General features: G+C 41.8%; 1 protein-coding gene and 2 long non-coding RNA genes across 10 annotated transcripts in view; all 3 read left to right on the top strand.

The window, feature by feature from the left end:
• Nucleotides 1-24,364, top strand: part of LOC141775076 (hemicentin-1-like) — a 181,424-nt gene that overhangs the window by 91,549 nt on the left and 65,511 nt on the right. For all 8 annotated transcript variants that reach the window (XM_074648006.1, XM_074648017.1, XM_074648051.1 and 5 more), the window contains one exon: nt 15,971-16,249. In XM_074648006.1, the coding sequence (XP_074504107.1) occupies nt 15,971-16,249 (279 nt within the window). The remainder of the gene's footprint in view (nt 1-15,970; nt 16,250-24,364) is intronic.
• Nucleotides 2,564-3,731, top strand: LOC141777805 (uncharacterized). Its single transcript, XR_012595976.1, has 3 exons — nt 2,564-2,775; nt 2,975-3,219; nt 3,712-3,731. It is a non-coding gene; the product is annotated as an uncharacterized LOC141777805 (long non-coding RNA).
• LOC141775137 (uncharacterized) lies at nt 20,225-23,890 on the top strand. Its single transcript, XR_012595557.1, has 2 exons — nt 20,225-22,639; nt 23,253-23,890. It is a non-coding gene; the product is annotated as an uncharacterized LOC141775137 (long non-coding RNA).

Here is a 24,364-nt window from a genome sequence, read left to right as displayed (position 1 = left end):
TCTCTGAAGGCTGCTGGAAACTGGCCGACTTGACATACCAGCTTCTTGTCCCCGCCCCCTGCTGCTGTTGCAGTCTGATCTCTCTATTTTCCAGTCGAGACGCCGTGCATCTCCAACGAGCCTAAAGAAGGTTTCGGTTTTACAGGAATAGTTAGTGATCCAAAGTTGTAGTTATTATTGTTAAATACTAACGTTTGAGTATAGGACTTCATTACTTTGTAGTGTTCAATAGTTAAGGTTATCCACTGTCCGTTTATTTGGGACATTTAACTTTAGATATCTCACTTTGCGAGATAGTGACTTTTGGACCAGCTAGCTGGCTTCCTGTTAGGCAGGAATCAGTTGAACATGTCTGGTGTTGTTAGACTTCAGTTCTCATCTCTGGAGCTTCTGTCTCTGTGTTTCTGTCTGCTGTCTGCTGGAAGAACACGAGGAGATCAACACGGTGAGTACACTAACATTCAATCACTACCTAGTTAGTTTATCAATCAATGGTAACGTTAGCTATATAACACAACAATTTTAGATAAAAGTTATCAGCACAGTTTGATGATATAACGTCACAGTCTGTGTTCTCATACGGGCTAAAGTGAAAGAGCTCTCACAGAGGGGCCTATAATGTTTGCTTTCATCACTGTCATGGTACGTGTCCACAGGGGCGTTTTTTATCGCGACGCTTCCCAACATTGGACGCTTGGTGGGCTGTCCCTAGAAACAAGGCACTCGGCTCCTGATTAGACGAATGCTTTCCCGCCGTGGGCTGCTGCTCCCAGCATTCAAACCGGAACCAGTATGGAGGCTCGTTTGGAAACTTTCTTCTCTTATTTCACGTAAATAGTTCACTGAAATGTGTTTCTGAAAACATTTGAGGCGAGAAATAAGCCACGCAGTTGCTAAATCTGTCTTTATTTTGGATCGACAACGTTTAGTTTAAAAGATTTTCGGGAGTTTCGAGAGGCGGCGAGTCGCGTCGGACGCCCGTGATTTACATAAAGTAGCCAGGACCTCAACTTTATGCAAATAAGGAGCGGGCGTCGTGACGCCTAGTCTCTCGAATCGCGACGCCACGCTACCAGAATGCATTGCGCGGCTGCTTGCATAGACAATGAATGGGGAGCGTGGAAAGCACGGAGCCTGTGGACACGTACCGTCAGAGAGTTGTGTCTGTAACGGTACGTGTCCACAGGCTCCGTGCTTTCCACGCTCTCCATTCATTGTCTATGCAAGCAGCCGCGCAATGTATTTTGGTAGCGTGGCGTCGCGATTGGAGAGATTAGGCGTCACGACGCCCGCTCCTTATTTGCATGAAGTTGAGGGCTCCGCTACTTCATGCAAATCACGGGCGTCCGACGCGACTTGCCGCCTCTCGAAACTCCCGATAATCTTTTAAAATAAACGTTGTCGATCCAAAATAAAGACAGATTCAGCTTATGGCTTATTTCTCGCCTCAAATGTTTTCAGAAACACATTTCAGTGAACTATTTACGTGAAATAAGAGAAGAAAGTTTCCAAACGAGCCTCCATACTGTTTCCGGTTTGAAAGCTGGGAGCAGCAGCCAACGGAGGGAAAGCGTTCGTCCAATCAGGAGCCGAGTGCCTTGTTTCTAGGGACAGCCCACCAAGCGTCCAATGTTGGGAAGCGGCGCGTCCCCTCGCGATAAAAAACACCCCTGTGGACACGTACCATAACCCAGATAGCAGTAGACTCAGGGGCGGATCCGCCCCCAGGTCGGTACATCCGCCCTAGTGTCTCACTCATTTCGGCTATGCGCCACGGATCCGGCCCGCCTCCATAGAGGGCTCTGTCAAACAGCGGACTCAATGCTGACACCAGTAGTGTGTTGGCTGCTTTGACTTAAAGTGGCAGTAGGCAACAATATTTTGGCATAATTTGGCAAAAATTCCATAATAACCTTTCAGCATATTGTAATTCAAGTGATCTGAGAGAAAACTACACCTCTGCTCCTCCTCATGGCTCTGTTTACAGGCTTTAGAAAATCTTGCCCATGACGGCAGACTTTGACCAATCACAGGGCATTTCAGAGAGAGCGTTCCTATTGGCTGTTCCACAAAAGGAGATGCGCGTTCACGTCTGGTCTCTGCAGATAGTGAAAGCCTCGGTCAATGGCGGAACAACCTACTGGAAAGCTTGCTATTCCAGCATTGGCAGCAACTGCCTACACCTCAAAACAACCCAAAAAAAGAAAGACAGACTTTCAAAAAGACAGTCCAAAAGAGAGTCCGACAATAAGCGGAATAAAACGCGAGTCAATATCGGCGAAGCATTTCAGCGGTGGAGAGATCTCCGGGACAGCATCGGTCTCACGTTGGACTCCGAGCTTGCAGTTCTTCTCCTGGACAGGTAAGCTACTAACTTCGTTTTCCTGTAATATCTCAATGTTTTGTACTGATTTGTTTGTAGGTAGCTTTACCGTGAAAGCAGGCGATGAGTAGCCAGGTTGAATGTACGTTAGCCTTCTGCTAACCGTAGCCCGAGGCTTGCTGCGGCTAATTCAAGTCCATGTTTATGTTTACGTAGCTACTGTAGCTAGATCCCTGAATCACAGTCTGTCATCTCAAAGGGCTTTATAGACCCATAAGTTTACTAAGAGAAAGAACGGACGGTAATTCCCATAGAATTGCCGCTATATAACGACACATCACAGTCAGTAGTACTCGACACAGTAACCTGTATGAGTAGCGTTACTCATATGGTTTGGATTATAATCATCATGTCCACCGACCAGTGCAGAGAAAAGCTGATGGCTCCATTGAGTAAGTTCTTAAAATTGACAACAGTATACCCACTAAAACGGAAGTATATTAGTTTTATAATATAAGGTCAAATTTATACATGAATAATTATAATGAATGTTGCCCTTGCACAGGCAGCAGTTTTGCAAATGTATCACAAATTCATTTTTCAATAACCATCTTTTCCTGTTTCGGTCATATGCTAATTTCATTATGTCAGATACCGGAAGCTGTACAACAAGAAGTCGCGGAAGTGGAGCCTGTACACAATGAAGGTCGACAAGGACTATGGCTACATTCCTGACCTCTAGAGGGCCATCCTCCGAAGCCGCACCACAGCAGACAGAGGCATGCCGCGTGTGAGACGCCAGAGGCCTGATGACCCGCGGCAGTATGGTGTGCTATGTGGTATTCCACCTCCAACCACAGAGGAGCTACTGCACACACAAGTCAGTCGACGACAAGGTATAGAAGTTCTTTCAGTGGGCCTCATTCAACATCCCTTCTTCAGAAACCCAAATTGCATGTTTTCACACTAACCCTTGCAGCCTTCACAACATAGTTTCTCATTACACTGATTCTGATTTTAGTTGATAAAGGTTGCATATAGATTTTGTTAATTACAAGCAGCTTTTTGACGACTACAGAGATGTTATATGAAAGGTATCATTTATGATAATGTAAAGACATCACGCATTGACACACAAAAAGAGACGCATTGACATATTGTCATTGAAATAATATGGTACTATAGCATGAGAGGCAGAGTAAGAAACTTCTCAACCAACAAAAGACCAGCATAGAGTTGCATGCTAAATAAGTTATTATATATGCATTACAGCAACCTTTTAAAAAATATTATAGCCTATATATATATGGCCTACATGTGTGACGTTATAGTCAAAACTAAACAACTGATTTCAAAATTCTAACATGCTATTCTTTGTTCATTCGCAGGGCCAAGGACTACCTAAGTGAACAGCTGACCGTAGGGGAAGACGTGACCCCTGCGACACCTCACCTGAGTCGACCCCACCTACACCCCTACTATGGCCACCACTCAAAAATACTGACCAGGGGTCAGACATGTTCTATAGGCTTAGCCCCACTGAAAGATGGTGTACTTATTTTTTAATTTACCTTTTTTTAAACTTTTTTTGTGGTGTGTTATGAATGTTTGGGATTGTCATCTATATTTTTGAATGTAATAAAAGTGTTACCCAAGTGAGCTGAATCTTTTTACTGCATGGTATTGATACTGGCAGTCGTGAACAAAAAAAGCAGGTGGTCATCCTTCAATGGATTTATTTGTACAAAAACAATGGCAAGAATAACAATAAGTAAAATGTAAATACTCTACAAAAATATCACATCACACAGAGGGGGTGGGGGGGGGGTTGTTTCAGAGCCTGCGTGGGATAAAGCCCACATATTGGTGGTGTGGGTCAGGATATCTGTCCCTAATCCTCCACACACAACAGCTGGGAATTACAGTTCTGTTACCCCGCCACAAGGCTCCATACTGCCACACAACAAACTGCCGGTAAGCAGCATACCGGAACTGTCTGTTGTCCTCTCCGGGATTGGGTACGTCCTGCTGAGCCCTAATGTCGTTCCAGATCCTCCCCATTTGCGAAGGACACCCTCATGGAGGATGTAGAGGTCCACATGACGTAGCAGGGAAATGCAGTTCTGTGGTGGCTGGCCACAGCACTTTCTTTCCACGTCAGTGGGCATTTCCCTGCACCTCATGCAGACACACCTCAGGTTGATTGGGGTCCTGGCCAGGAGGACCTGGTGGAGGAGCGCTGACCATTAGATCAAATATGAGGCTGGGATCCCTCAACAGACATCTCCCCAGAAGCTCCTGACACTGCTGCTGGCTCAAACACTGAATTCTGGCCTAGAAAGACAGTAGATCAGGGAAAAAGTATTACTTTATTTATGAATAAACAATAATGATCATAATGTGGACATAAAGTATGGACATGTTATATTTTGAGATACCTGTTCATCTGATATCTGTCGAGCTTGTAGTTGTTGTACTCTGCTGAAGTCATCTTCAGCCAGAGGGTCTTCAAGCTGACTCTGTCCTCTCCCCCGGCCAGACCCTCTGCCGCGTCCACGTCCACTAGCTCGCCCTCTTCCTCTTCCTCTTCCTCGTCCATTCGTAGCCGGCTGCTCCAGGACATAGTCAGGATCTGACTCGACGGTGCTCTGTTAGTAATAGATATGTAACAGATGTAAAATTACCATTTCCATTATGAATAACATGGTCATGGTTTTATTTATTTTCAGATGTGTAAAGTTATCTATACAGACTAAAAACACTAAAGTTAGAAAGATAGCGTTACTGAAACTTGAAGAAGCAACTGGCCGTTGGCTAACGTTAGCCAGCTAGCTATGATATAGACTGAATAAAACATTGGGCTCCGTTGTTTCTAAAGTTTAGCTCGTCATTTCGTCTAGAAAATAAACAATTGCTTTTATTCGGTCTATAAACAAAACACTTCAAATGCAGCAAAGTCTTACACTACTTTAGCTTTTGTTGACGTCGGTCTCTAGCATTATTTTACACTAAGCATAAATACTGTGTTGTCATGTTCAAAGTTGTCCGTGGTAGCTAAATGTGGTCTGTGACAAAGTATTTTTCTCACCTGTGACTCAGCCATGGTAACTGTTAATGTCGTTAGAAGATGATGTTACCATGGTAACTGTTGATGTCGTTAGAAGATGATGTTACCATGGTAACTGTTGATGTCGTTAGAAGGTAATGTGCAGCTCGCTGCGGTAGCCTCCTCAGATGTAGCTTATGAAGCGCGTGCATATGCCCGTTCTCGTGTGGGGGGAGGGGCTTTGGACAGAGAGGGGAGAGCGGAGAGAGGGGATGCAGGATTTTGCGTTTTCCGGATTTCTACGCACTGCAGCTTTAAGTCAAAGCAGCCAACACCCTACAGCATATCCCTATTTGTCTTCCATAACACGTCTTCTTTCAGACTAGTGGATAGAACACATTTATTGACTACTTTGTCTATTTGCTTCTGTAGATTTCTCCTAAATTCACCAACAGTTAGCATCAGATAATGCCTCATTTACACATTAAAACATACAATTTCAGAAAACTTGTACTAAAAACAATAATTGTCTTCATGTCAGTAATGAACTGGGGAAGTTTCATAGTGATATCTATTAGTTAAAATGTTTTACCATATTCACCTGCATTTTACAATCCATAATCTTTAAAGGCCGTTTTCTCTAAATGAGTTTTTTTCTCAGACTCTGAGTCAGAAATCTCCACTTCAGCAGCTCTTACATCCACCAAACTTTACAGTTTCATTCCTCTCTATATTCTGAAGGTTTATACAGAGGGGTTTGTTCATATATCACCCATAGTCTGATTTATACAACATTTTATTCCTAAAAACATGGTGAAAATTGTTGTTTTTTTTAGTGGCTGTTGGCAGTATTTTGTGATTTATGGAGTAATAAAAAGTAAAAAACCTTTGTCTCTAATATGTCAACAAAATGAAACAATTATTTTTAACCTGTCCACATTTCTGTTCTGGAAATGTATGAAAACTGGCGCATATTTGATAATATACAACAAATTTCAGAAAACTTTTAATACAAAAAATAATTGCCTTAATGTAATTAATGAACTGGGGAAGTTTTATGGTGGTATCTATTCATTATAATTGTTACCCTATTGACCTGTAGTGTCTGCTGTGTTACACCAGGTTGTTGGACTGACTCTACCCTGCTTGATATACTCGACTACTACTCCCCGCCCTGAGAAACAGACACTTTCCTGGTGGAAACCCTGTTTCCTGCATGTGTAGTCTACATCCAGCAGTAGTTCTCAAGCCTTTTTTCATGTGAAGGACCCCTGAATTAATACACATTAGGTCACAGACCTCCATCTAAACAGATTTCTCTTCGGGGACGTCGTCCGTCTGAAAAGATTTTGGTTGTTAGATCAGTTGTGGACTACAGTTGAGGAAATAACCGATGAGGTAATGAAACCTATGATCAGAATAGTCACTTCTGACTATTACTCACATTGGGCTCACTTCTATAGTGAATTAAATAGTGAATAAACTATTCACCATTTTTTCTGGGGACCCTCTGGAACTCCCTCAAGGACCCCTGGAGGTCCCTGGACCCCTGGTTGAGAACCACTGACTGCTCAGTACTGTCTCACAGCTTTTCTCCATTGATTTAATGTATTTGTGCTGACTGTGTTCAAAGACTACAAACGCACTTAATGCAGTGAATTAGTGCTGCAGTAAACTATTACTTTCATTATTGATTATTCTGCAGATTATTTTCTCAATCATTTATTGTATATTTCATAGGGATGGTAATCGCAAATTAATTGCACATTTTTTATCTGTTCAAAATGAACCTTAAAGGGAGATCTGTCAAGTATTTAATACTCTTAACAACATGGGAGTGGACACATATGCTGCTTTATGCAAATGTATGTATATATTTATTACTGGAAATCAATTAACACAAAACAATGACAGATATTGATCCAGAAACCCTCACAGGTACTGCATTTAGCATAAACAATATGCTCAAATCATAACATGGCAAACTGCAGCCCAACAGGCAACAACAGCTGTCAGTGTGTCAGTGTGCTGACTTGACTATGACTTGCCCCAAACTGCATGTGATTATCATAAAGTGGGCATGTCAGTAAAGGGGAGACTCGTCATCTTTGCTAAAGAGAGAGATTTTGATGGAGAGCCTCTGCAGCATCGTGTCTTTATGAGAGCCTTCGAGCACAGCATTGAGGAAAAAACAGATGATGTAAAAGACTGTCTGCACTTCCTGGAGCTCTACACCACAACCAAGAGAGCTCGTCAGCAGTGTAAATGTGTTTTCTGACTTTCTCTATCTAAACATAATGATTAAAATGTGCTTCTTCTTTTAGGTGTCGTCAAAGTGTTTGCAGCAGAAGAAAGTGATGTCATCTTACCCTGTTCCCTCAGCACCAAGGAGAACATTCAGTCAGAGCTGTTTGACTGGGGGAAAGATGGTCCGAGGGATGACCGCGAGGTGTTCCTGTATGATTCAGGCATTCATTACAACAACGGACGTTCAGGTCAGAGCGAGATGTTCAAAGGTCGAGTCTCACATTTTCCAGACCAACTGAAGTACAGCATCGCCTCCATAACCATCACAAATACAAAGATGACCGACAGTGGAATCTACACCTGTGATTTTCCACGTCTCGATCAAATATTCTACGTTGAGCTTGTTGTTGGTGAGTACTTTGATTAAACAGTTAATCTTCATATACTTTTTATCTCCAGCTGTTATTTTAGGTTTAATCTTCTGTTTAAACCTCTGACAACGAGTAACACCTCGAACGTACAACTTAAACTACACAACCAAGAAGTTGTTAAAACATGAACAACTGCTGTATATTTATTAGTACAGGTGCACAGTTTCTGGTTTCCTTCTAACTTCAAGATTGTTTAAAAGCAGCAGCAGATGTATCTCAGACAGACACAGACACATTAACACCTGACAAGATAAAACACAGTTCATTAACTCTGAAGTAATAATGTTAATTTGTGGTAATTGCTGAGGCCTTATTAGGAAAGTAAGACCTGGTGATATTCCTGCAGTCAGTGAGGAGTTCTGTTGGTTTGTTTGACCCATCACATTATAGTTTCTGTTTGTTCTGATGCAAAAGCAGTTCAAGCAGCAACAATCTGAACTCTTTGTACGTATGCAGCTTATTGATAATTACACATGAGATGAAAAGACCAGGGGTCTCATGTATAAAAGACTGCGCAGCTTTCACACTGGAAGATGGCGTACTCAGAAAATTGGAAAAGTACGTACGCACAGAAATTTCCACATGTATAAAACCATGCGTACGCCTGTTCCTGCGCACCTTTCCTTTATACATCCCAATTGACGTGAAATTGAGCGTAGCTCCATGTGCCACTTGGTCCGCCTTGTCTCCTCCCATTAATAACTATGCAAATGACTATAAACACGCGCCATGCTGTCACCTATTGTCCAAATAACGACAGCAAATCACGCTGGAAAAGGAACAAAAAAGAATTTCACCGAGTGTGAAATTGAAGTGTTTGTTACTGAGGTGGAAGCTAGAAAACATATTTTATTTGATGGTCTTTCATCAGGAACCAGTAACAAACACAACGTCTCCACAGCAGCTGACCGTGCGCTCCCGAAGGTTCCCGAAGGCGCACGATCAGCTGCGCCCCGTGCCTTGACTGCTGAGAGGCGCCGGTCTGGCCGCGTCCTCACTAAATATATACTATACGCTGTGCTGGAGTCACAGAGAGAGATTGTCAATACAATGAAGGATAAAATATATATAGGCAACGAATTAAAAAGAATGAATGATGGTGGGATAAGTCATAATAAAAGACCTTGTTGAAAAATAAATGTTTGTCTCAACTCACCTCGTTGCTTTACATTCTGTGTATCTCATCCAAACGGCGCCGTATAGCTGCTGCATTTGGCTCATTGTTAGGTGTGCCAGGGTCCGGTTCATCCATCTGTAGCTCCAGGGGACACAGGCTCACCACGGTGGTTTGCCACATTGTGCAGCACGCGATTTTGTTTTTGGCACGGTGGTTAAGTCATGCCATCTCTGGGAAATTAGTTTAAATGTGTTTTTGTTGTGCCTTTGTGATGTTAAACATTATGCGCAAACTAGTTAAGAAATATGTTGTTATGTTCTGGTTAAACAAAACGTGGACCCAAAAGCAGCACACACAAGTCAGGTTTTTAAGGTGTAACAATAAAGAATTTATTATAATAATAAATTCAAAATGGTGGACAGGACAGGAGCGAGGAGCATGGGGAATGTGGTTCCAGTGTTCCTCCAGATGATAATCCCAATCCACTGTGATCCAAGAGGAAGCAATGAAGTTGGAGAGTGAGTGAGCAGGTAGGAGCAGCAGGAAGCGGAGGCACCTGGCAGGTAGGTATACCACACTAGGCAAAAATACAAAAACAGGATGAGCACAACAGGAACAAAGTGAGCAAGCGCAAAGTCAAAAAGGAATCTAACTAGCAAGGTAAGTGAGCCGGAAAGATTACTACCACTGTGGCGACGAAAACGATCTAGCGATGAATGGCAAGAAGACCAGGGTTTATATACTGCAGAGTGTGTGTTAATTGATGATTAGTGTCAGCTGCTCCAGCAACTACCGCCCAGGAGAGGGAGGAGGAGATGGCCACACCTCCTTCCAGACAGACAGACCAGACTGACAGGGTAAAACACACAGGAGACAAAAGGACAGGGAAACAGAGGAAACACAGGGAAACTACTCGACTGCCCAGGACATAACATGACATATGTGGGTTTTTTTTTGATCCCACATCATAAATAAAGCTCAGTAAGTTGAGTGGAAAGATTATTTTTACACATTTAGCGAGTTTCAGTACGTTGTAGTTTTACACTGCCGGCCCGCACATTCTCACGACTGGTCTAGAGTTTGCGGCACGGTCCGCACATTCTCACGTCACGTTGATTTTTTTACATCCGGCGTGAGCGTGAAACACAGCGTACGCAACATTTTAGTACATGCGCACCGTTTATACATGAGGCCACAGGGGTCTCATTTATAAAACAGTGCGTAGGATCCATACTAAAAATGTACGTGCGCACAAAAGCCGAAAATGGCGTGCGCCAAAAAAAATCCGACTTATAAAACCGTGCGTACGCACACCTGCACGCAATGTTCCCTTTATAAATCACACTCCACCTGGAAATATGCGCACGTTGATCCGCCTCATATCCCGCCCTCTACACGCCCACATTCAACCATAAATGGTCGATGCAAAGCACCTCATGAATGTTTCTGCATGTGAATGAGCCTGTTGTTGATCAGTGGTTCTTTACGGTGAATCACGGCGACTCCCGAGAGGAAGACAGAGAAAAGGAGTTTTTCTGACACAGGGATGGAGGTGTTTGTAGGTGAGGAGGTCTCTGAACACTCGTTCCCTCCTGATTCTCTCATTCACATCACGTAGTCCTCACAGTGCCGGTATATCCACCAGCACCATGCAGCATGTTACCAGTGCCACTGCTGTGTTTATATATTTACAGGAGTCAGCCCCCATCCATTCACAACTTGCTAAAATGATCAAGACAATCAGGAAAATCCACCACGCTGGATATCGTTAGAAAAAGGAAGTTTGACAGGAGAACACTATTTATTATTTATTTATTTATTTAAGTTTTTATAGTGAACTTGTCCTGCATTAGGATTAGGACTGATAATGATAATGACGATATGGAGAGTAACGATTGTGTGACAGCTGTCACTGGCTTCATTTACACACTTTGTTAATTTACACAATCCATACTGGTGAAGATGTGCCGGGTGGAGGTGACTGGAGGAGGCAGAGTGTGTGTGGCGCACCGCGGTGGCGCACTGGAGACAGTCTGATAGTTGCATATAGCTGTTTTCATTTTGTCTATTTATACTGTATCTGTCCCTATCAAATAAACCATAAATAAATGAATAAGCCATGTCATGTTTACTGCAGCGATTTATCAGACAACAACTTTATGAAAACTAATATCGTACTTGGTGATATATGCACACTATTAGAAAATATTATTAAAACTATTGGCGCTACAGCTGACTGCAAGTGTCGGTAGTCCGACCCTCTCCTCTGAGCTCTGGTGATGGAGGGACCGTGATGGTGAGACAGCGCTGATGAGATATTGAGCTGAATTTGATTTGAGATTTGAGTTGGCTGATATATTTTACATTTGTAAGGTGCTTGTAGAATAGTTATGGCTCACTAGCACAAAGAACACGGCTGTTTTAAATGTTTATGATAAAGTGGATATAAGTATGAAGTGAAGTTAAATGTGTGAGAGGCATCATTATACGTATAATGACATTTAATGTCTACAGTCCGACTTCAATTCACCACCTCACCATCTGCGTCTCCAGTTTCCCCTATCTTGGTGCCTCCATAATGTGCGTACGCAAGGGTCAAAGTTTCCGTACCGGTGCGCACATTCTCCCGTCAAGTTTGTTTTTATAGATCACAACTGTGGTGTGGGAAGCGGCGTACGCACATTTCAGGCCCCGTTTTGTGCGTACGCAACGGTTATAAATGAGACCCCTGATCCGTTTAACATAAAATCAATACACAAGCTAGATAAGACCTGGGACCCTTAAAGTAACCGTTTATTTCCATTGAATAAGAGAGAATTTATACATTAACCATCATTGTGGCGTGTCTTGATAAACCACAGTGAAGGTGTCAATAAATAAATAATAAATAAGGTCTATGATTCTAAATTAGAAAAGTTCTGATCAGTCAGGAATAGATGTGGTTTAAATATTAATAACTATTACAGACTGTGGGCTAAAACACACTAGAAGCCTGATTCTCCTTTACAATGATTCACTAACTACATGTTTACAATCAGACAGGTAAACTCATTAAATACACACTAATTAAGATCAGTGTATATGATGGAATAGTATCATTACAATGTACCACAGGTCACCAAATTTGGGCTTTTATAAAACAATTTCTCCGGGGGGGCCTCATGTCCCCAGACCCCCTAGCTGGCTACTGATTCCCTCTGGCTGGCTACTGTTTCCCTCTGGCTGGCTACTGTTTCCCTCTGACTGGCTACTGTTTCCCCCTGGCTGGTTACTGTTTCCCTCTGGCTGGCTACTGTTTCCCTCTGGCTGGCTACTGTTTCCCCCTGGCTGGTTACTGTTTCCCTCTGGCTGGCTACTGTTTCCCCCTGGCTGGTTACTGTTTCCCTCTGGCTGGTTACTGTTTCCCTCTGGCTGGCCACTGTTTCCCTCTGGCTGGCTACTGTTTCCCTCTGGCTGGCCACTGTTTCCCTCTGGCTGGCTACTGTTTCCCTCTGGCTGGCTACTGTTTCCCTCTGGCTGGCCACTGTTTCCCTCTGGCTGGTTACTGTTTCCCTCTGGCTGGCCACTGTTTCCCTCTGGCTGGTTACTGCTTCCCTCTGGCTGGTTACTGTTTCCCTCTGGCTGGCTACTGCTTCCCTCTGGCTGGCTACTGTTTCCCTCTGGCTGGCTATTCCATATCCTTGTGGAAAGCCCTGGTCGGGGGCTCAACAAAATGAAGCCAGGTTACAGAGAGATCAAGAAAATGAAAGGATCCGAGAGGCAATGAACAGATTAGTGGAGAAGCATCAGGTATGACAGGCGAAGCTGAGCGTATAAAGATGAGGAGCTAGGCAGACTATAAAAGCTGCTGTAGTGGGCTCAGTTTTAAAGTTCCTGTTCCTTCATCACCGTGAACACACTGTAGTTTATTTCATCCACTGTGCTGCTGACACTAATACTCACTAGAGCAGGAGTTCTCAACCTTTTGCAATTGAAGGCCCACTTGTGATTGTCAAAACATTTCCGAGGACCACCTTCCTAAATAAATGAGTAAAAAACCTAACATGTTTATACAACAAATAATAAACTGGGCTGTAGATATGTGTTATGCCACTGTCAGCTGTAATGACCAAAATACATATTCTGCTTACCCTCAGTGAGACACTTGGGCTTGCCTGTGGGACATAATGAGATCAAGTCGTAGTGGGATGGGTGAGAGGCTGACACGCAGAGTAGCATTCAAAGTTGCTTTCAGTTTGTTCCTTGCCTTTGATTTTGTGACAGTCACAATGGAAAACCCTGACTCACATAAATAGGTGGTGGTGAAAGGCAACAGAAATTTGATTGCCCGTTTTGACAGAGAGGGATATTGACTGGCAGCCAGTATCCAGAATGAAGCAAGGTCTACTTGTGTGAGCTGAAGCTTCAGGCTGCTGTCTGCTGATAGTTCCATCAGTTCATTTTCCAACACAGTGGAGAGAGCTATGTCTTCTGAAGCAGGATCCATAGAGAAAGGGTCCAAAATCCAAAGGTTTCCATCTCGTGCATCTTCTGGGAAGTAGTCTGTAAACTTTCCCGACAACTGAGTCAAATGCTGGGTTATAACACATTACCGCACATGCGCAGTAATATCTACTCTGCACTTGCCGAAATTGAGCCGATCGCAACGCACGACCGCAGCTCCAGTTACACTGCGCATGTGTTATACCCAATACAAGACCCGTGTCCGCCCGTGTCTCAGCCTCCTTCAATAGGCTTTGGTTTTACGGCAGCTGGCATCTTACCTCCTTTAGGTTTTACCTGTTCACTTTGCTAAAATAATCTAGTACCACTGCCTCCGCGGCCCACTGGATGGCGCTCTGCGGCCCACTGGTGGGTGCGCCTCCTGCTCCCTCCTTGAGGCCCTCCAGCCAGTGGTACTTCCTGTTTTTTGGTTAACGTTCTTTCTCAAACAGAGGATGGGGGTGTTGTTAATAGTCAGATGTAAGTCATTACCATGGCAACCAGATTGCATCGTTTTTCAACCCAGTTTAGATGAATTTACTGTTCATCAGATCACAAATGAGACCAGAATTATCTCAGCACAACGACTCTCTCTCTCTCTCTCCCTCTTCTTCACCGTCTCCTCCTGGAGAGGAGGCAGTTTCAGGACGTTTTGGAGGAGCACCGTTCATCAGCAACGGCCGCTCTCTCCTCAGCTCCAGCACCGACACCGCACTGGGCTGCACTGAGATTTCTTTATTTCTCTAACGGGACTTTTCTCTGGTTTTCTTTGGGACTGAAAGTTGTGATCTCCGTTGTCCGGCCCTGTTAGAGGCCCACAAACCTCCGGTATCGGCTGCTTGATGCCAAACCGTTCCTTTAATGTCTGTGTTGCTTTGTTTTCTCCGCTTTTCTCATGACTCCATTACTCATAATATAATATCACCCATGCACTGTGCACAAATTAATTTTCTTAATTGTCTTTCAGAACCCATCCTGAAAGACCGATCAGGAGAAAATCCAGGTGAGCGATGATGTCACTGATCGCTACATCTGTAATGTGTGTATGGCGAGCTGTTTTAACATTTAATAGCTAAGCTTGACTATCAGGAATTAACATTAGAGATATCTATAACGTCATTGTGACTAGTGAAAACAACAGTTAGAGGTATCTGTAATTCAGTTCTGACTATCCTAAATAACAGTTACAGATCTCTCAAACCTCATTTTGACTAGTCAGAGTTGTTGTCATGACGTTGCTCATCAAGGCTTCCCATTGGATATCGGCCCAACAAAGCATCTGAACAGTGTCAGCAGAAGCTTTTTGCTGTTGTGGATCAGATAGCCATGAAATAGAAAGAGCTCATCATCAAGGAATGGATTGAAAAAGGAAAGCGAGAGCTTCGTTCACTAGAGAGTTGTGGTAGAAATTTAGATTTATTGTCTCCAGACACACTTTATAAACCCATACAGCTGCAGTGCAGCGCCAAGGTATGTTTGAACAGCTTCTGCCTCCCACTTGCCGTTGCTGCTGACGTAATTACAGATATCTACAACGTCATCTCACCTAGTCACAACTCTAATACAAGATATCTGTCATTACATTTTGACTAAGCAGAATGAACGTTAAAGATATCTCCAAATGAGATATCTCTAATCAAAATTAATTTTAAGATATCTATAACTTGGTAATAGATATCTCCAGTTGAATTATGACTATCCGTAACTCCAGTTAGAGATGTCTACAACGTCATTCTGACTAGTCAACATTTAATTTTAGATAATTAAAAAGGACAATGTAGATATCTTCAATTGAGGGGAATTAAAGATATCTGAAACTGGAATTATGACTTGTCATAATTCAGTTGCAGATATATGTAATTCGCACTGCAGATATCTGCAACTGAATTGTAGATATCTGTAATGAGAAACCCCATACACATGAATGGCAAAAGTAGTTTGAACCGTACTAGTCAAATGTAATTACGGACATCTTGAATTAGAGTTTTGACAAGTCAAAGTGACGTTGCAGATATCTCTAATGAATATCCAGTCTAGCTAATAGATGTTAAAACGGCTTGCCATACTTATGTGCTACAACTCTGTGGACCTCGGTATCGTTCAAATCTCTTGATGCAGAACCTTCATGTTGACTTGTGTTATTGTTCTCAATGACAAAACTTTGAGCATCTTTGAGAGATGCTCTTCTTTTAATCACACAGATCTTTTCTATGGTTATATGAAATTATGATTGAATATAGCCGTGATTCATATTTGAATTTAGCGTGATACATTCTCGTGCTGTAGCTCTCCTTAACAAGCTTTTGTTTCTGCTGTGTTCACAGCTGCAACTCCAAAGCCATCCGTCACAACACTTGCTGCCACAGAGACCTGGGCGCTGCTGCAGTGTGACGTTCGAGGTGCTTCTCCAAAACCTAAAGTAGAGTGGCAGGACAGCGCTGGAAACATCCTTCCTACTGAGGAACCACAGGTGTCTGAAAGAGGAGGAAGCTACGACATCATCCTCCAAACTACTGTGACCAAGAACGACCGCTATCGCTGTGTCGTCACACAGGAGACAATCGGCCATCAGGTTTCTGCTGAGATCTTTGTGCATATCAGTGGTGAGATTTCTTTCTTGGTGGTTTAATCGTCAAATAATTTTAATTGTTCATGTCTTACCTTTAATTGTTATTTTGTGTAGTCTATGTGTGCTGTACATGATATGCAGTTACATTTTGAGTGTTACATTTGCTTTTTGTGATGTGTTTCAGAGAAACACTCATGCAGCATCATCGGACCGTTGTTTGGTGGATTGTTTTTGGGAGCTGTCATTGGTGCAGTTCTAGCTCTGCTTAGAGCTAGAAAGGTCATCACAATACGCCGTTATAAAGGTGAGTTTATATAATATATTTTATCAATGTGTCCATAATATGCAGACATCAACACTATAACTATCTCAGGTCCAGTCTTGATTCTTTTGATTTCTCACATGTGAACTAGGGCTGTCAATCGATTCAAATCGCAAATTAATCCCACATTTTTTATCCATTCAAAATGTACCTTAAAGGGAGATTTGTCAAGTATTTAATACTCTTATCAACATGGGAGTGGAAAAATATGCTGCTTTATGCTGTATGTATATATTTATTTATTATTGGAAATCAATTAACAACACAAAACAATGACAGATATTGATCCAGAAGCCCTCACAGGTACTGCATTTAACATAAAGAAATATGCTCAAATCATAACATGGCAAACTGCAGCCCAACAGGCAACAACAGCTGTCAGTGTGTCAGTGTGCTGACTTGACTACGACTTGCCCCAAACTGCATGTGATGATCATAAAGTGGGCATGTCTGTAAAGGGGAGACTCGTCATCTTTGCTAAAGAGAGAGATTTTGATGGAGAGCCTCTGCAGCATCGTGTCTTTATGAGAGCCTTCGAGCACAGCATTGAGGAAAAAACAGATGATGTAAAAGACTGTCTGCACTTCCTGGAGCTCTACACCACAACCAAGAGAGCTCGTCAGCAATGTAAATGTGTTTTCTGACTTTCTCTATCTAAACATAATGATTAAAATGTGTTTCTCCTTTCAGATGTCGTCAAAGTGTTTGCAGCAGAAGGAAGTGATGTCATCTTACCCTGTTCCCTCAGCACCAAGGAGAACATTCAGTCAGAGACATTTGACTGGACGAAAGATGGTCAGAAGGATGAAGGTCAGAAGGAGGTGTTCCTGTGTATTGCAGGCGACCATTACTACAACGGACATTCAGGTCAGAGCGAGACGTTCAAAGGTCGAGTCTCACATTTTCCAGACCAACTGAAGTACGGCAACGCCTCCATAACCATCACAAATACAAAGATGACCGACAGTGGAAACTAAACCTGTTATTTTCCAGTTCTTCAGCCACCTCAAACATTCTACGTTGAGCTTGTTGTTGGTGAGTACTTTGATAAAACAGTTAATCTTAATATACTTTTTATCTCCAGCTGTTATTTTAGGTTTAGTCTTCTGTTTAAACCTCTGACAACGAGTAACACCTTGAACGGACAACTTAAACTACACAACCAAGATGTTGTTAAAACATGAACAACTGTTGTATATTTGCTGCAAAAGGTCATCACAATACACCGTTATAAAGGTGAGTTTATATAATATATTTTATCAATGTGTCCGTAATATGCAGACATCAACATAATGCACTATAACTATCTCAGGTCCAGAGACTCTCTTTGTCTTCTCACATGTGAAGTAGGGCTTTCAATCGATTCAAATATTTAATTGCAAATTAATCCCCCCATTTTTTTATCTGTTCAAAATGTACCTTAAAGGGAGATTTGTCAAATACTTAATACTCTTATCAACATGGGATTGGGGATGTGACGGTGAGGACATTTTCCCACCGGTTACTAAACTTGAGACAACACCGGTGTTACAGATTACACCGGACACGATATAAGAAAAGATGATGGTCAATATGTGTAGCACGCTGACTCTGATCTTTACCGGTGGGTGGCAGTGTGACTTGACTATGACTTGCCCCAAACTGCATGTGATTATCATAAAGTGGGCATGTCTGTAGAGGGGAGACTCGTGGGTACCCATAAAACCTATTTACATTCACATATCTGGAGGTCAGAGGTCAAGGGACCTCTTTGAAAATGGCCATGATAGTTTTTCCTCACCAAAATTTAGCGCAAAATTGGAGGGTTATTTATCCTCCTTCACTGCAGGCTAGTATGACATGGTTGGTACCAATAGTAACTACTTTTATATGATACCAGTATCTTCACTCTAGCTTTAAAACTGAGCCAACTACAATCTTCGAAATCATTGATTGCGTTAAATAAATTAGTGGCGTTAAAACGAATTTGTGTTAACGTGTTATTATCACGTTAACTCTGACAGCCCTATTATGAACCATTCTGTTAGTATTTACATGAGGCCTCTGGTTCTGATATTGATTGATTAAATTATTTTTGGGTGGGGGACCAAAATCACTTCTGTATACTATAAAAGTTATTTTATATTTATTTATATTTTACCTTACACTATTTCATGTCTTAGATTCTCATTTTGCTTTTATTTTTGTGATTTTCCTTTTTTATATACATAATTAATTAGCATGATTACACAGCTTTGTTAAATACTCGATTATGATTGGTCAATCACAGCGTTTTACGCCAAAGCATATGTATAACAGACCGTTGCTCCGTATAACAGACCGTTGCTCCGTATAACAGACTGTTGTCCGTATAACAGACCGTGGCTACGTATAACGGACCATTGCTACGTATAACGGACCATTGCTACGTATAACAGACTGTTGCTACGTATAACAGACTGTTGTCCGTATAACAGACCGTGGCTACGTATAACGGACCATTGCTACGTATAACGGACCATTGCTACGTATAACAGACTGTTGCTACGTATAACAGACTGTTGCTATGTATAACAGACCGTTGCTCAGTATAACAGACTGTTGCTACGTATAACAGACCGTTGCTACGTATAACAGACCGTTGCTACGTATAACAAACCGTTGCTACGTATAACGGACCGTTGCTACGTATAACAGACCGTTGCTACGTATAACAGACAGTTGCTACGTATAACAAACCGTTGCTACGTATAACAAACCGCTGCTACGTATAACGGACCATTGCTACGTATAACAGACTGTTGCTACGTATAACAGACCGTTGCTATGTATAACAGACCGTTGCTCAGTATAACAGACTGTTGCTACGTATAACAGACCGTTGCTACGTATAACAAACCGTTGCTACGTATAACGGACCATTGCTACGTATAATGGACCATTGCTACGTATAACAGACCGTTGCTACGTATAACAGACTGTTGCTACGTATAACAAACCGTTGCTACGTATAACAGACCGTTGCTACGTATAACAAACCGTTGCTACGTATAACGGACCATTGCTACGTATAACAGACTGTTGCTACGTATAACAGACCGTTGCTATGTATAACAGACCATTGCTCAGTATAACAGACTGTTGCTACGTATAACAGACCGTTGCTACGTATAACAAACCGTTGCTATGTATAACGGACCATTGCTACGTATAATGGACCATTGCTACGTATAACAGACTGTTGCTACGTATAACAAACCGTTGCTACGTATAACAGACCGTTGCTACGTATAACAGACCGTTGCTATGGGCGCAGTTCTGATGTCGGACTCTGGCGGACCATTTTTGAGTGAAGTTATTGATTTCTTCAGTAAGTAGCCGTGTAATAAGCGGGATAATGTACAGCTAGTCGCCCTTCAGGGTGATGCAAAGACCTCCGCTCCGTGTCGGGGTGCCTTGTCGCCCTGTCGGGGTTTATTTCACAACAATGACCGGCTCGCTGTGCATTATCTCTTACTTGTTGAAGGGAACCTGAGATCCAAGATTCTCATTGCCAAAGACTGCTTTGTTGTAAATATTGTGCATATGATAAAGAAACGTGACTTCATGTAATATATATATATATATATTATTCTTTTTTTTGCTGCAGGTTCATGTGAGCAGACAGAGTCTTCATGTGAAGACAACCACCTGTAAATGTACGTGTGATAGAGAGAGAGAGAGTGAGTGAGAGAGAGAGAGAGTGAGTGAGTGAGAGAGAGAGAGAGAGAGAGAGAGAGAGAGAGAGAGAGAGAGAGAGAGAGAGAGAGAGAGAGAGAGAGAGAGAGAGAGAGAAGTATTTTTTAGGATCTTTGTTAAACTTGTTATGGTCAGTTGTTGTTTAGACTCAGAGTGGTTTGAAGACATTAAAAGATATATTATCTACTGTTCATATTTTAATATAAGGCAGATCAACATATTGATAATCTACAGCTTCCTAAAGGAGCAACGAGTCACCACCTCTCTGACAGATCAACAAAGATTTAACAAGTTTCACAAAGGTCGTATTTATTACAGCACTTTAATATCTTTATTGTTTGATTCTATTTGCTCAACCTGATTGTTGAGATGTTGTATTTGATCTTGTTTTATCCCCCTGTTTATCCATCTCATTATGTATATCATTTATATGTTACGTCCCTCTCACCGTCGTCTGTGTGGAGTCCAAGTGTAACTCTCCTCTGGACTGTTGTTCAGGACATTATAGCAGCTAAATGAGTGAGATGAAGCTACATAGAAACACAACTAAACAGAGTGAAAAGTAAACAACGTGATGATGATGAATCAACACAACTTTAAAAAAGGACCTGATAAAACTAAAGTGACTTACAAGAAGTTATTTAAAAGGATCAGATTGATCGTTTCTAATTCAAATGTTTAGTTTCAAAACATCAGAGGTTCAAACCAAAAAAGGACAGAAACCCTGAATATGTATAGATTAGACTAGATTAGATTAGATTAGATTAGATTAGACTAGATTAGATTAGATTAGATTAGATTAGATGAGATTAGATTAGATTAGATTAGATTAGGTGATCTGTTAGACCATTTGATCCCAGATCTGGCTCTTGGGCTTACATTGAAATCTAAAATGTGTATATACAGTATGTTGTAATTTGTAGCCTGTAGTGCTTTAAAACTTCAGAAGATGACAAACATAACAACTCAAAACAATTCTGAACACAAAAAATTAAATGTAAATTGTATTAGATAACGTTGACGTTCTCAATTGTCCCATGACTGTGAGACATGGGCTGAGTTCCAGGTTCACATGTCTAATCAAAACATCTCAATAGAATCAATGAGAAAGTCACACAGTTCCCTGTTGGCAAAAGATCTTCACTCTCTTCCAGAGGAGGTGGATATCCGTATATCTACAGGAATTATTTCTGTTGTAATGTTAAACAAATGATATTCAATAAATGTCTGTTAAATCACCATCTATCACTGAATGAATGGCCCAGTGATGAAAGCCCTGTTGCATTTGTAGTATTATGAACTGAGTGTCTGTGGCGACATTCCCGGGAAAAATAGTAAGCGGCGCTCTCTTGGAAGTGAGATCCAAACACACACCTGAAAGTACCGCTTATCGCCATAAGTGCCGGCAAAGACAATGAAACAGAGATCTTCAAGCTTTTAACTTTAACTTTATGAAAAGTAATCTTTTGTTGAAAGAATGTTTATTCTTGGGTGCTGGAAAGGAGGCTCCGACCGATCGTCCAACCTCAGATTCAGGAGGAACAATGCTGATTCCGTCCTGGCTGTCCGGAGGCATCATGTTTTAGTTTTGTCTGTATGTCCCTCTGGACCATTATGCTTATATATCGCATATCTCAGGAACGCCTGGAAGGAATTTCTTCCAAACGTCCACTCTGACTCTAGGATGAGTGGTCAGAGGTCAAAGGTCAAAGGTCACTGTGACTTCACAAAACACATTTTTGGCCATAACTCAAGAATTTCTATGCTAATTATGACATGAAATGTCTGATTGGATAAATTGAAGTGATGACATTTTGGATAGACCATAGATGTAAACAGCAACTTGACTTGTTGGCGGAAGCACACAAATACGTTTTTTTGCACTGAACACATGATGATTATGAAATGACTCAACAAAACCCTGAAATATCCTGATGTTCAGATGAGCAGAAATATGAATGGCTGTTAAATGTTGGTGTGTTTGCTAAGTTTGTCTCAAAAGCGTGGAGAAGAAGGCAAGATTAATTATTTAATCATGATAATTACATTAATGATAATGAATCATCTATCTATATTCATGTCTCCAGTACTACATGTTTTTATCAGTGATTCATGAATTTTGTTTTAGATAATGGCTTTCTACAGGATATTGATTGTGAAAGATGCTGAAGTTGCTTCTCTAGTTTTGGACTTTCTGTTGTTTTGAAATGTATACGCATCGTACAGATCAGATCATAATGAAAAGTTACCTATACTTATAATATGATCTGAATTGGACATGCTGATAACTAATACCAAGCAATTTCACTGTCGCAGACATATTTCCAACATTGTAATGAAATCAGGAGAGTTTTGTTGCGGCGCTCACGTGATCTCGATTGTTTAGTGTAAAGTGGTCATAACTCACTAAAAGATTCTGACTGTTAAAAGACCAAATGGAGTCAGAACATATGGTATTTAATTAGGGTGCTTTCACATTAGGGACCCGGGCCCGGATCCGAGTACACTTGTCCCCAAAGTCCAGTTGGTTTGATTAGTGTGAACGCTCCGTACCGTACTCGGGCACGGTTCATCGATCCGTGCCCGAGTCCACATGAAAAGGTGGTCTGGAGTATGGTTCATGAGTACTCGGGTACGGTTCGTACAGTTCACATCAGGTGTGAAAGCCAACCGTACCAAAACATGGAAGTGGACCGCTATTTAACACGAGTAACGTTGGCAGTCAGCGAGTAGTTGTGAAAGGGCAGGCTTTTTTCAATGCTGCCGGTCTGCTCCGAAATCTCTATACATACAAAAATACATACATATCTATGTCTGTATCTGCTCGCAGCATGCACCGATCTCATCCTCTGAACTGCACGGTTATGATTGATAAAGCAGGAAGGCAGACGAGAGGTTCCTTAAAATATAGACAATAGTAGGCGATGGGGTCGGGAGATGCTCAGCTGCTCAGCAGGTAGAGAGAGATAGAGAGACAGCGGAGGGGAAACATGTAGAGTCGGCATATTTTCACATCAAACTCTGTGAAATAAGAGTTTATTTCGGCCAAACCAGAGTTGGTGATTGTTGGAAAGATTAATGACGACAGTTTTGGTGAGTTTTAGTTTGTTTCTGTCGAGTTTGAATGAAGTGTTTTACGATGCTCCGCCACTAATAACAGCTGATCTCAACTTAAACAAAAATACACGTGGATGATGACGCAAGTGTACTTGTGTACGGAACAACTTTACTAATGTGAAAGCTGAGCGGCGAGGGGGGGGCAATCGTACTCGGGCACGGTACGGATCAATCGTACCTAATACGAAAACACCTGAAGTCATTTGAATGTTAATTAAGTGGGAACTCACTTTGCTGGGATTCCAAAGAGACGGTGGAGATATGATCACACTGGTTTTAGTCCTTATAAAAGGTCCTTACTCAGCTAGACATGACATGATCCTGAACTTAAGATTTTTATAAATATTTTATTGCTGTGTGTGTAAATATTTTTTTACTGAAAATGAATGTAAAATGACATTTGATGTCACACGTGTCTTCTTGGAGTTAACTTGTTTTAGGAATGATGTATTATTTTTTAATGTTTGCCAATAAACAGCGACTGTGCAGTAAAACGCTTGTTTAAATCTGTTACTGATGCTTGTTGTGTTGTTCATTCTCTTCCTGTTATAGAAATGTTAGCAGTTTTCTGTTTTATTAAAAAGGAGTAAATAGTTTGGAGAATAGGTTGTCGGTTCCACCTGGTGGCATACTTGCCAACCCTCCTGATTTTCCCAGGAGACTTGTTTCACATGTTCCCGGTTTCCTCCCGGGGTCATACTTCTCCCATTTTCTCCCAACACCTTTTTTTCCTTTTCGTTATCTCAACCTGTTTCTGGCGCCGTACAGCGTGTAAAAGCCCTACTGTTTCCACCCGGACGTCAATAGAGCTACACCAGATGTCTTCATATACGCACGCTTGCCGTATATCACAGCATGCAGCGCCCAAGCCGAGCTTTGCTGACGTGGCGCTAGCCGTTGGAAATAACGTGTTTCAGAGCGCAGTGGTGCCGTTGTCACTTTGTGTCTGAAAGAGAGAGAACTGGAGAGTACTAAGAGAAGGAAATACTCAAG

This window comes from Sebastes fasciatus, chromosome 1 (genome assembly GCF_043250625.1).
Source record: "Sebastes fasciatus isolate fSebFas1 chromosome 1, fSebFas1.pri, whole genome shotgun sequence".
In the NCBI taxonomy this organism is placed as follows: Eukaryota; Metazoa; Chordata; class Actinopteri; order Perciformes; family Sebastidae; genus Sebastes; species Sebastes fasciatus.
This window is presented reverse-complemented; position numbering and strand designations above follow the sequence as displayed.